This window comes from Sylvia atricapilla, chromosome 2, assembly GCF_009819655.1.
Source record: "Sylvia atricapilla isolate bSylAtr1 chromosome 2, bSylAtr1.pri, whole genome shotgun sequence".
Taxonomy (NCBI): Eukaryota; Metazoa; Chordata; class Aves; order Passeriformes; family Sylviidae; genus Sylvia; species Sylvia atricapilla.
The window spans coordinates 112,266,663-112,279,260 of record NC_089141.1 but is presented as its reverse complement, the minus strand read 5'-3'; the positions used below and the strand labels follow the sequence as shown (position 1 = coordinate 112,279,260).

The window sequence follows — 12,598 nt, the reverse complement described above, 5'->3', positions numbered from 1 at the left end:
TATCCAAGATCTTGAAGGCAGAGCCAAGTCTGCTCTGTGATGGGATGGAACAGGAGCAGGTTGGGAGACTTCCTATGGAAAAGTTCAAGATTAAGTAGCAGTGAAGAGGTGTAAAAATGGTAAAATTCTCAAATGAAAGTATTGATGGATTAAGAAAGCAAGTTAGAGGTGAAACTCAAATGGTTTTTTTAGAAATAACTGCAACGATTTGAAAAAGGCACAAAAAATGTACAGGAAGCAGGTTCTGGGCTTGCAGGTGTTACTTTAGAGGGTAAACAAGTTCTGGGGGAAGAGGAAAAAAAAAAAAACCCAACAAAGAACAAACAGTTACAGTTTGATCTTGGCTCCTCCCAGGACAAGGTGACAGTTGTCTGGCTGGTATCTGATGCTTACTAATTATTGACTTTTTACTAATTATTGACTTTTTTTAAAAGCAAACAGCAGCAGCACAAAGCTCTCAGCTTTCCAACTGGAAGTTGAGATTAACACTGCAATTCTCCACTCCCTGAACTGCCACCCATCTCTTTAAAAGTACAATTTTAACACCCTGAAGGACACAGTTAAAAATCCAAACCACAGTCAATGCAGGAGCTTTGGAAACATCCTTTCATAATCAAGATTTATTTGGCTTTTGTTTGGTGATCACAAACACCATCAACAGTTTTACAATTGTTTTTATTCACAGAGCTTTTTTTCAATCTAAAAACTAATTCTGATTTTCTTTTCTAGCACTATTTCAAATATTTTTCACTCCATCTTTGTAGACAAGCTGTGCTTTAAAACTAGATGTGAAATTCCAGTATCTCAAATATTGACATTAACAAGTTCCATCTGTCAAGCAGAAACTTTTACTTAAGACAGTATTTCAAGATATAAAATAAAAGTTTCCAATCTTTTGCATCACAGCTACAAAGTTGTTGGGGAAAAAATAAAGCTGCAACTACCAAAAATAACTTTTGTCACTGATATACACCACTCAGCAAGAAATCCACCACTAGGGAGCAGTTTTATTAGATAAGCAATTCTACTGATGGTACAACCATAGAGAGAGATAAATAACTAAAATGTTAAGACATTCTCAAGACAATCATCATGAATTCCAAAGTCTGATCTGTGCTATGCTTCATTGTATAGGATAGAAAACTGTCCCTTGGAGTCTGCAGAATGTGAGGCCTAATCAAGGCCTCAGAGCCCTCCCCTTAATTAACACACCGTTAATTTCTGGTTTCATAGAAAAAAGACAACCAGTACATGATTTTACCACTTTTAAAAAAAGCATTTACACTTATCTAAATATGTAAAAAAACAGGGTTGAGTCGGGATCCTCTCCTTTTTAAAAACATGTTTTCTAGAGCTACTAAAAAACTTGCATTTACAAAATAGTTGATAAAAATATTCCTCTGAATTGTACAAGAAGAAAGGTCTAAGGACCACCAGTTAGAGATGTGGGAGCAGGTGTCACTCAGACTTCACTTCTTTCTCTGCAGCTGCATCAGGTGCTGGGGTCTGGAAAGGGGAAAAAAAACCAGAACACTTCAGTGCAGGAAGTTTTTAATGGCTCAAATTAGTCTGGAGGGGTTTTAATGCACAAAAGGACAGAGTAACACTGAGTTGTTCCTGCAGGTTTCTCTTGGAGCGTGATCTGCTAAACCAAGCTGTCACAAAAAGGCTCCTTGGATCCACCAGGATGGATTTCAGGATGTTGATTTATTACTAAACACACATTGCAAAGGACTTTAATTTTAACCGGGTTACTGCCTTTGTGACGGAAGTAAGTTTAGTTTTTTACACTGCTACAATTCAATGAGGTGTTTAGAAAATAACATGAGGTGCTGTTTCATGCCTTTAAATTTCAGTGCCACACTTCAAAATATTCTTCAAATCTTAACCCTGCTTTAATTCTTAGCAAACAGTAACATCCAACAGGACAGACTCTGCCTCTTCTAGAGTTTGGTATAAACTCCACCTGGAATTTTGGATGGTGTGACCAAGTCATCATCCATTCCTTGTAAATTTACATAATCTCTGCACCAGTGAACTGAAGGGACCTCAGATGGGAATGCTGCCAAATTTGGTTCCAAGCACAAATTAAAAGACTGCAATAATGCCAAAAATTGAGTCAGCTGAAGAACTTGTAGTTACAGCACAACTTTCTCACACTGTAAGCTTGCAAACGAGAAACTGTCACCCCAGAACAAATGCTCCTGTTCCTGAAGTACCATCCTGTACTCTCCTTGCCCACCAAACCCCACCATCTACCTAAAACCAAAATATCCCATTGAACTCCTGAAAATGAGGGGACATTGAGTGTCACAGACAGCTGACACCAACTCCAGGCCCATTCCCACACCTGCCCTGGTAAGAGGCACTGCTCCTCCCTGCAGATCTGGTCCTGAACCTGTAACTGACTCATGCCTGCATTCCAGGAATGTCACACAGAGTGGAGGATGCTCTAAGTGATCTGACCAGTGACTCCAGAAGGTTCAGCCACTCTGTGGTGCAGCCAAGGCTCACCTGGCACATTTATTTCTCCAGCAACAACAACTCATGAATTGTTGGACTTTGTCTCTGCAGTCTCTCTCAGTGTCACCTCAACTTTGCTCAAATCAACTCGGGGTTTTTATTCAAAAATCTTTCCAGGCCCAAGAAAAAGAATATTTCATTTGTCAAGAAACTTCTGTAGCAAAAAAACCCCACAACCCCTCTTCTCAGTAACAGCAAACCCAAACCCAGCCCTCCAAACTTCACCTCCTCAGTTTTAGCTTCCCCATTTTCTGCAGGCAGGTTGTCCTTTGTCTGTTCTTGGTTTGTCTCTTCTGTCTGTTTTCCTTTAGGCCCCTTCTTCCCCTTTGATGGAGCTTTCTTGTCCTCAGATTTATCCTACAAAGAAACACATTTTTAGCAAGTCAATTGTTACGACCTTCCAGGTAAACCTTGAAAATAATAAAAAGCACAGAAAAACCAAGATGGACTTGCTAAGCTACCAACAGCCCCTGATCACCTGCTTACAAAATATTTCAGAATTACATAATTGCAACAAACTGACTTCTATACTTTGATTGCCAAAATATATTTTTCTTCATTAATATGTATTTAAAAAAGCCCACCACATTACTCCTTAATGAGCAAGCTTCTCCCAACTGGAAAAAACTCGAAAAAAACTTCCCTTCCTGTGAGGGAAGTTTTTAAAAACTGACAAAGGTGATGCAAAAATGGGGTTTTTTTGGATGAACTAAATAAAAAACCTTGGACTGTTAATTAACAGCTTAAAGTAGTTATAAGCAGAAAGTCAGTATCACATATGTCAGTCAACATCAATGAGCAGCATTAAGTGCAGATGCATCACAGACACTAAAACAAACAAACCAACCAACCCCAAAAAACCAAAAAAACCCAACACAAATCCAAAAATCAACTAAAACCAAAAAAACAACAAAAAAAAAAACCCCAAACAAATGCCCATCATGAAATTACAAAGTTCTTTAGGCTTACAGCCCTGAGAGTGGGAACACACTGATACTCAAACCACCTGACTGAAGGTGGATCCCTGATCAGTAACTGCTCAATAGGATTAATACAATGAAAACATCAGGAAGTCGCAAAGATTATTAATTTATCTAAAATCAGAGAACCACAAAACAGTTTGGGTTGAGAAGAATCTTAAAGATCATCTCATCCAACCCCCAACACCTTCCACTGTCCCAGGCTGCTCCAACCCCAGTGTCCAACCTGGCCTTGGGCACTGCCAGGGATCCAGGGGGAGCCACAGCAAATCTGGGAATTCCATTCCAGGGCCTGCCCACCCTGCCAGGGAACAATTCCTGCCCAAGATCCCATCCAGCCCTGTCCTCTGACACTGGGAAGCCATTCCCTGTGTCTTATCTCCTCCAGCCCTTGGAAACTGTCTCTCTTCATCTTTCTTATCAACTCTCTTCAGGTACTGAAAGGCAACAACGAGGTCACCCCAAAGATTTTAATCAGTCCATCAGAAAGAAATCTTATGATAACAAAGGAACACGTAACGACACAAACAGCAGTGAGCCAACAGACGCAAGGCCATTGTTAATTCTCCCAAAAAACCAGGGAATTTTACACCTTACTTATTTGCTTCAGCTGTGCTGAAGAATTCAAAGATCACACAAACCCACTTTCTTACACACAACACTTGAAAGCTTGACACGTGAATGGAAACTCACGTGGTTTTTAAGTGGTTTTCCCTGTCCTAACACACTGCTTTAAAAGATCAGTAGGTGTATTTTATCCTCTCTTGTAACAGAGATTAAATACAACGTTATGCACAGAATCACAGAATCGTTCAGTTTGGAAAAGTCCTCCAAGATACTCCAGTGAGCATCACCATGTCAACCAGAGCAGTCAAACAACATCTAGGCCTATCCCTGGACACCTCCAGAGATGGTGACTTCACCACCTCCCTGGGCAGCTTTTCCAGTGCCCGACCAGCCTTTCTGTGAAGAAATCCCTCCCGATGTCCTAACACACGTTTGCTTTGACAGTCAAGTGGTTCCACCCAATACCAAACCACAACGTAACACGCATGGATCCGTGCCCACGCTTCCATGCAATGCCTGGAGCTCAACAAGGATCTACAGACACAGCGATGGAATGTACCTGTAAATACTGGCAAAAGCACATTAAAACAACGCTTCAGCCAAGTGAGTGTTCCCACAAGGAATAAAGCCATTCCAGCACGGTGCACTGAGGACGGGACGCCCTCAAGCACCAGCTCCTCTCCCTCCCCTCTTCCAATTCACTCTCACCTTCGCCGGTAACTTTTTGGGTTTCGGCTCTGCTTTAGCGGGCGCGGGTTTCTGCGGAGAGAGAACAAGTCAGGCGAGGATCCGACCCGCGGGGACCCGCCCCGGGCACGGCCGCCCGCCCATCCCGGCAGGGCCCGGCCGCTCGGCACTTACCGCGGAGAGCCGCGCCGATCGCCGCTTGGGCTGCGGGCAGGGAGAGAGACACAGGGGGAGAGAGAGAGAAGGGCGTGAGGGGCGGGCGGCCGGGGGCAGCCCCGCCTGTCCCACCGCCCTGCCCGCTCCTTACCTCCTCGGGGGCGTCCCCGTCCGCCACCGTCACCTGCAACACACACGGCGCGTCAGCGGGGCGGGCCGCCACCGGCCTCTGGCCACCCCCGCCCGCCCCTTCCCGCCGCCGCTGCCGGACCGCGAGCCTCGCCGAGCCCCCCCGAGCCTCCCCCGGCGCCCGGCCCGCCCAGACACCCGGCACAAGGGGAAGGCGCCGGCCGCCGCTATCTCCCGCCGCTTCCCGCCCAGCCCGGTCCCCGCACTCCCCCGCCCGTTCCCGCCCGGGGCTCCGCTCGCTGCCGCCCGCCTTCACCTTCCTCTTCGGCATCTCGAGGCTCCCGGCCGCGACCGCTGCGGCTGCCCGTGTGGCGCGGCTGCTGCGAGCGCTGCTGCGGCTGCCTGCGAGCCTCAGCCCGGCTGCGCAGCGGGGCCGCCCCCCGCCTCATCCCAGCAGCGCCAGCGGCGCCGCAACAGGATCCAGCCGGATCGGGGCGCGCCCCGCCCACGGCGCGCCGCCGCCTCATTGGCCCGCCCGCATCACGTGGCGCGCGGCCCCGCCCGCCTCACGGGCCGCTGTGCGCCGCTCCGCGTCCCGCTCTCCATGGCCGAGAGCGGCGCCTGGCTGCTGGTGCTCAGCGCCGTGTTCCTCTGCAACGCGCTCAAGATCCTCCTGCCCTCCTGCTCCTCCATCGTGAGTGACGGCGCCGCGCCCGCCGGCGCTGGGGAAGCGGGAGGGAGGCGCGGGCCGCAGGATGGCGGGAGGGGCCCCGGGGAGGCGGCGGGGCGCTAACGGGGGTCCTCTCACCGCACGGGGGGAGCGGGGCCGGGAGGGCTCCCGGTGCTCCTCCCGCGGCCCCGGCGGTGATGGGCAGCGTCTGGTCCTGCTCCTGGCCTTGGAGAGGAGAGGCTGATGCCGGAGATGGTGGAACACAGCCCCGTGGCTGGGTGGCTCCCGCGGCCCCGGTTACACCGGGCGATGAAGTGCTGGCGGATGAGGCACCGGTGTGGACAATGATGCTGCTGAGGCTCCAGCCCTTAGGATGGATCATGGAATCATGGAATGGTTTGGGCTGGAAGGAACCCTAAGGATCATCCAGTTCCACCCCCCGTGCCTTGGGCAGAGAACCTTCCACTGGGCCCGGCTGCTCAGAGCCCCGTCCAGTCTGCTCTTGAACCCCTCCAGGGACGGGACACCCACAGCTTCTCAGTGCTCGGGACCAGCAAGGGCAGCTTTGCTCAGTCTTGCATGTTTTCAACAGATGGACATGCCCATTGTTAGATGGGAGATCAGTGGATATGGAGATTAAGGAGTTGAGCCATTGTAGGAATAAACCTTAAGTCCCAACCACTAATCAGGGTGCCCGTGTTCTGAGCTGAAAGCATCCCTGTGGAAGCGTGGATAATGGAATTGAGGACAAATCAACTCTGTGACTGCCAGATAAACCCACAAGTGTACAAAGATGCTGAAATCCCCGTCGCTCTGCTCTACCATGGAAATAACTTCACTGGCACAGAGATCAGTGTGCACTGTTCAACAATGGACGAAAATCCTTTAAGATTCAGCAATTCAGGAAGCTGAACTCAGTGTTACTAGGGATGAGTGATGAAAACAGCCATATGAGGAGAGGCTGAGGGCATTCGGTTCGTTCAGTCTGGAGGAGACTGAGACTGGGATCTGCAGCTCCTCCCAAGAGCCAGCTCTGATCTCTGCTCCTGGCACAGGGACAGCACCCAGGGCATGGCTGGAGCTGTGCCAGGAGGGATTGAGGGTGGATTTTAGGGCAAGGCTCTTCTCCCAGAGGGTGCTGGGCACTGCCCAGGCTCCCCAGGGAATGGGCACTGCCAGAGCTCCAGGAGCCTTTGGACGCCCAGGGATGCCCAGGGGGATTGTTGGGGATCTGGGCAGGGACAGGGCTTGGACTCAATTCCTTGTGAGTCCCCTCCAACTCAGGATATTCTAAGATTCTATGAAGATCTCTGCTCAGCCTTCTGCTGTGGTTTGAGACTGAAGATGGTGTTAATGCTCTCACTGACTGAAGGCCTGAGAATAGCATCCATGGGGAAAAGCTACGTGTGTCTTGGGGAAGCTGGAAACATTTCCTAAGGAGCAGCAAGGAAAAGATGTTGCGTCCTTTGTGCCTTCATTTCTATGGCAAAGAGAGTTCATGAACCAACAAACAGATGGTGCCTCAAGAAAAGAAATTAGGAAAGCAAAAGGAAAGGAGAAAGTGTTGGAATACTTGGCTGCTGGAGCTGGAAATGGGAATGACCACAGAATTATTTAGTTTGGAAAAAACCTTCAAGATCATTGAGTCCAGCCTGAGGCTTTTCCTCTCATCTTGTCACTTGTTCTCTTGTTACCCAAAGATTTCCTGCATCTCAATGAAAGGTCCTTTTTTATGGGAGGCTTTTGAGTTCATCCTTTATACACATTAAAGCAAATCACTGGAATTCTGGGTCAATAATTGATGGCTTTCTTCACTTCTTAGATATCCAGGCTGTTACAGAAGGATGCAGAGCAGGAATCCCAGATGAGAGCTGAGATCCAGACCATGAAGCAGGAGCTCGCCACCATCAGTATGATGGATGAGTTTGCCAGATACGCCCGGCTGGAGAGGAAGATTAACAAAATGACTGACAAGCTCAAAACCCACGGTACAGTTCCATGTCTGCTCCCTTTTCCAAAAGGGAAAAAAAAAACATTTTCTGTTTCTGAAAAGCATTCTGTCAAGAGCGTTTTTGGTTTTATTTATTCTTCAAACTTGTCTTCCCCATCTCACCCATTTTCAGTGTTCCTCTTCTTTCTTTCTTTCTTTCTTTCTTTCTTTCTTTCTTTCTTCTTTCTTTCTTTCTTTCTTTCTTCTTTATCTTTCTTTTTCTTTCTTTCTTTCTTCTTTCTTCTTTCTTTCTTTCTTTCTTTCTTTCTTTCTTTCTTTCTTTCTTTCTTTTCTTTCTTTCTCTCTTCTTTCTTTTCTCTTTCTTTCTCTCTCTCTTTCTTTCTCTCTCTCTTTCTTTCTCTCTCTCTTTCTTTCTCTCTCTCTTTCTTTCTCTCTCTTTCTCTCTTTCTTTCTCTCTTTCTTTCTCTCTCTTTCTCTCTTTCTTTCTCTCTCTTTCTCTCTCTCTTTTTCTTTCTTTCTCTCTTTCTTTCTCTCTTTCTTTCTCTCTTTCTTTCTCTCTTTCTCTTGTCTCTTTCTTTCTCTCTCTCTCTCTCTCTTTCTCCCTTTCCCTTCCCTCTTTCTTTTTCTCTCTCTCCTTCTTATTTTCTTTCCTCTTTAAACTATTTGAAGAGCTTGCTTGTGTCTTTCCAGGAATTTCCTGAGCTTTGTTATGTAAGTATTTATTCTTTCTCAGTGATGCTGATCACTGAATTCTGTTTTGAGTAAGTCAAGAAAGAGACTACAGTGTGATACAGAACTGCAGTGTTGTAGAAGGGTGTTTTTAATATAGCTATAAGTAATTTGGAAAGACACTTTTAAACAGGGTAATGTCCAGTCTTAAACAGTGAAATATTAAAGCATGACTAATTTGATGTAATTTTAATTCATTATTCTAAGTAATGGAAAGTAATTCTTTTTCTTTGACAGTGAAAGCACGAACTGCCCAATTAGCCAAAATAAAGTGGGTCATAAATATTGTATTCTACATATTGCAGGTAAGTAAATATTTTGTTCTGGATACAACTTAACCCAAATCCTCAGTAGTGTTACAATTTTCCCCAGGTTTATTGGCCCATAACTGGTCCCTCAGGGCTCCCCCAGCCCAGGGAGGACATGGAGCTGCTGGAGAGAGCCCAGAGGAGGCTCCAGGATGAGCAGAGGGCTGGAGCAGCTCTGCTGGGAGGAAAGGCTGCCACAGCTGGGATTGTTCAGCCTGGACAGGAGAAGCTTTGGGCTGAGCTCAGGGTGGCCTTGCAGGGCCTGAAGGAGCCCCAGGAAACCTGGAGAGAGACAATTCCCAAGGGCTGCAGGGACAGGACACAGGGAATGGCTTCACACTGAGAAGTGACAAGTTCAGGTGGGATGTTGGGGAAAAATCCTTCCTTGGCAGGGTGGGCAGGCCCTGGAATAGAATTCCCAGATTTGCTGTGGCTGCCCCTGGATCCCTGGCAGTGCCCAAGGCCAGGTTGGACACTGGGGTTGGAGCAGCAGTGGGAGGTGTCCCTGCCATGGCAGGGCTGGGAATGGATGATCTTCAAGGTCCCTTCCAACCCAAACCATTCCAGGATTCCAAGGACACAGAGATTTTCAAACAGAAAGAGTTTCCAGAACTGGAAGGGAAATGCTGCTGATAAAATCTGGTAGTTGAAAATGGAAGGAGTTTAACTTCCATCTCAGCTCTGTGTTTGTGGTTTTGCAGGGACAAGACTGGAGTTTGTCTTAGCTCTTTAATCATTGGGGGATTTTTTTATGTATTGCCCCGAATCCAGGAAAGTTCTGCTACATGTAAATATAATTCTGGCTTTGGAAACAAAATTCACTTCTGCTGAGGATGCAAATCTCCACCTACAGCTGCCACACATTTCCCCACGGTGCCTCATCAGATTGTCTGTGTAGTTCTGACGTGATGCCAGAGAATTTTCTAAGGAGAATTTGCTAATGAGGATGGCAGTGGTCAGCCTGAAGATTTCCTTAGGGGATTGTTAAAGTGAGTTGCATTCCTTGTAGGCAAAAATTCAGGCTAAAAAGGGAATTGAGAATTTTAAGAAATGCTATGACTGTCTTTGACTCTTTTGGATTGGAACGAGGGTCTTGAAAGAAAGCAAGTTCTCACTGCAACCTCCTGATATTGTGTATAAATTTAAGCTCATACCGAATCTAAAAATACTTTGAAGGAGATAAAATAACAAACAATTCCCTTTCATTAGAATTTATTATTTGCTGTTTCCAGATAGCACTGGGAATGAACTTTGATGTGTCTTCTTATCCAAACTAATAAAAGCTCCCATTCCAGGCTGCCCTGATGATCTCTCTGATCTGGAAGTACTACTCTGAACCTGTCACGGTGCTTCCGAGCAAATGGTTGGCTCCCTTGGAGCGCCTGGTGGCCTTCCCTACAGGAGTGGCAGGTGAGGAAAGGGACATTTCCAAGCCCCAAAGCATCCATGGATTAAGAGCAGATGCTTCTCTGACTCTCAGAGCACAGGGTTCAAATATTTGAGCAGCTCTTCCTTGTGTGCTCAGTTCTGGTGTTTTGAACTGATCATGGAATTTTATCGCTTTTTATTTCCACCCAAACAGAGCATTGTGCTTGTCTATATTGAATGGCTCTGGGGAAGATTTCTATTAGAAAGTCAGAAAACTACTCCAAAAGGGAATTTTCTTCACAGGTGTGCTATGGATAGCAAAGTACTTACAAAACAACTGATTTCAGAGGAAATTTACTTTTTACTTCTCTCAAATCCTGAATTTAGGTTCAAGCAAAGCATTCTGTGACTTGCCAAGCCTTAAACTTCAGATATTTTCTCTTGGGGCTGTAGCAGATGGTTTTAGCTGTGGGGTGCACTCACCACACTTTAGCTCATATTTATATATTTGGTGGTTTTTTCCCAAGGCAGTCCAGACTATTTTGGGACCAGCATTGATTCATCTCCCATCTCTTGTATCTCCTTTTTGTATATAAAGAGTTTTGTTCCTGTTGGCCTCATGAATCCTGAGTTTCGTTTTTTACACTTCCAAGGTTGTTTTCAGCTGCCCAGGTTCCTCAGGGTTATTGATCCAACAACTTCAATCGTGGTTTCTCCCTCTTTTCCAGGAGGTGTGGGAATTACCTGCTGGCTCGTGGTCTGCAATAAAGTTGTAGCTATCATGCTGCACCCCTTCAGCTGAAGGAATCCCAGCAATCCCTGGAGTCCTCAACTACATTTACATTATCACTCTTTTAAATTAATGAAAAAAGGGACAAAGTCTGAGACAATCCTTGTTATTCCATTTGCATATGAGTCAGTCCTTTGGATTTCTCTTCCCAGAGTTTGTCTTTCAGTTTGGAAAGAACAGCATTGCTGGTTATAAAACCTCATTTTGGGTTTATTCGTGGCAGAACCATAAGGTTTTGTCATGGCCTGTTGTCACCAACATTTAGAAGTGTTGGGTTTGTGGTTTTAAATTGGAAATGTACTGGCTTTAGGAATTAATTTGGGACCTTGGTTGTTTCTTTGCTGTAAAATGATGGGGCAGCTTCACCCCGAGGTGGGATCATGTTGAGTGGTGCAGAGGGCAGAGGGAAGTTGCTTGGCTTGGGGCAAAAGAGAGTGCCTTTCTTTTTTTACCCTAAAATTGGAATATTCTTGAGCTCCTAAAACAGTAGATGTGTTTAATCAAGATTTTATCTCTTAAGAGGTTTCTTCAGCTGCCAAACACAGGCTCTTGTCAATGAAGCAGAAGAAAGTGCTGTTCCTGCAGTGGGATTTAGCTTCCCACTCTGGAATTCCCACAGAGGAATGATCTCTTCTGCTATTCCAGGGCCTTTTCATCCCTGCAGGAAGGAAGGAGCCTCTCCAAAACTGGCACTGCCTTTAAAACACAGTTCAAAAGGTCGGGTTACATTGTGTGTGTATATACATGGAGTAAATATTTTTGTTTGTTCGTTTGTTTTAATGTTAATTTAAAAAAATTGGGAATTTTATATTAGGAGTTGCATTTAGCCAACGTGAAAAAAAAATCGAGGAAGAAAAAGTTGTGATTGAATCTTATGTATAATTGTGGTGTTATTAAGGAAATAAAGCTTTTCCACCCATTTTAGGTTTTCTCGTGTCTTTTTTAATGTTAACTGCAGTTTTCCTAAACAACCCACAAAAATCCCAACAAACCTAAACCTAAAAAACCCCAAACAAACCAACCCAAAATGGCAAAGCAAATCCCAAACTCACCAAGATCCAAGCCTAAACAACACCCCCCTGTGTTAATGCATAAGGAAATACCCTTTGAATCAACTGGACTAATTTATTTTTTCAATTATTTTTCTGAACCTTTGAAATGTTGCTGCAAGCAAGTTCAGCTTTGAATGTCTTTGTCATCTTTAAAACTTTTGCAGTGTAATTTTGACACTTTTTTAAAGTGCCACTGCCTTTAAAAATTAACAAAATGCCACTAATTTTACCAAACTTCACATGAATTTAGCAAGTATCTAACGAATTACTGTGAGGAACAAAACACAATCCTCCTCCCCTCGCTTACATAACCTTAAACAAGGATTTTTAGAGGCTTTTTTGGGGACTGGCTATGCCTGACTTCTCCAAAACAATGCTTTCCTCTCGCACATTCATCTCTGGATGTCAGCTGGGGAAGTTACCAGGCAAACTGCTTTGATAAGTTCCAACAGTGGGGAAGAATGAGGCTTTAGAGGTTTCTAATGCTCGTGAAAACAATGTAGGAGCAAATTATTTTCATTATCTGTGAATTCGGGAAGCTGTTTGGGGAGCGAAGGAACTAAAAAGGTGTTTTCTTTTATTGCATTGTTGGTCCTCACCCAGCAGTGAACCTTGGGAAAGCAGCATGGAGCTGACAACCCCCCAGCTTCCAAATTCCAGCTCCTTGGGAATGCAAAAACCTGCAAGT

At 45.5% G+C, this 12,598-nt stretch overlaps 2 protein-coding genes and 1 long non-coding RNA gene across 4 annotated transcripts in view; 2 read left to right on the top strand and 1 right to left on the bottom strand.

Annotated features, from left to right (window-relative positions):
* LOC136358216 (uncharacterized) overlaps positions 1-12,598 on the top strand; it is a 234,548-nt gene that overhangs the window by 158,260 nt on the left and 63,690 nt on the right. The gene's annotated exons all lie outside the window — the stretch shown is intronic.
* On the bottom strand, positions 593-5,541 carry HMGN1 (high mobility group nucleosome binding domain 1). Its single transcript, XM_066314159.1, has 6 exons — positions 5,359-5,541; positions 5,065-5,097; positions 4,932-4,961; positions 4,779-4,829; positions 2,749-2,880; positions 593-1,506 (listed from the first exon to the last, which is right to left on the bottom strand). Exons 1-6 carry the CDS (start codon positions 5,371-5,373, stop codon positions 1,459-1,461), a joined length of 309 nt encoding a protein of 102 aa, XP_066170256.1. The 5' UTR covers positions 5,374-5,541; the 3' UTR covers positions 593-1,458.
* Positions 5,622-12,598, top strand: part of GET1 (guided entry of tail-anchored proteins factor 1) — a 143,324-nt gene continuing 136,347 nt past the window's right edge. Inside the window, exons 1-5 of one of the 2 annotated variants that reach the window (XR_010743025.1) lie at positions 5,622-5,736; positions 7,535-7,700; positions 8,630-8,697; positions 9,996-10,110; positions 10,797-11,201. Coding sequence is in view for 1 of the 2 variants with exons in the window: in XM_066314166.1 (XP_066170263.1) it covers positions 5,647-5,736; positions 7,535-7,700; positions 8,630-8,697; positions 9,996-10,110; positions 10,797-10,870 (513 nt within the window). In the remaining variant the exon portion in view is untranslated. Of the gene's footprint in view, positions 5,737-7,534; positions 7,701-8,629; positions 8,698-9,995; positions 10,111-10,796; positions 11,778-12,598 lie in introns of those variants that run through there. The other variant, XM_066314166.1, reaches the window with a different exon arrangement.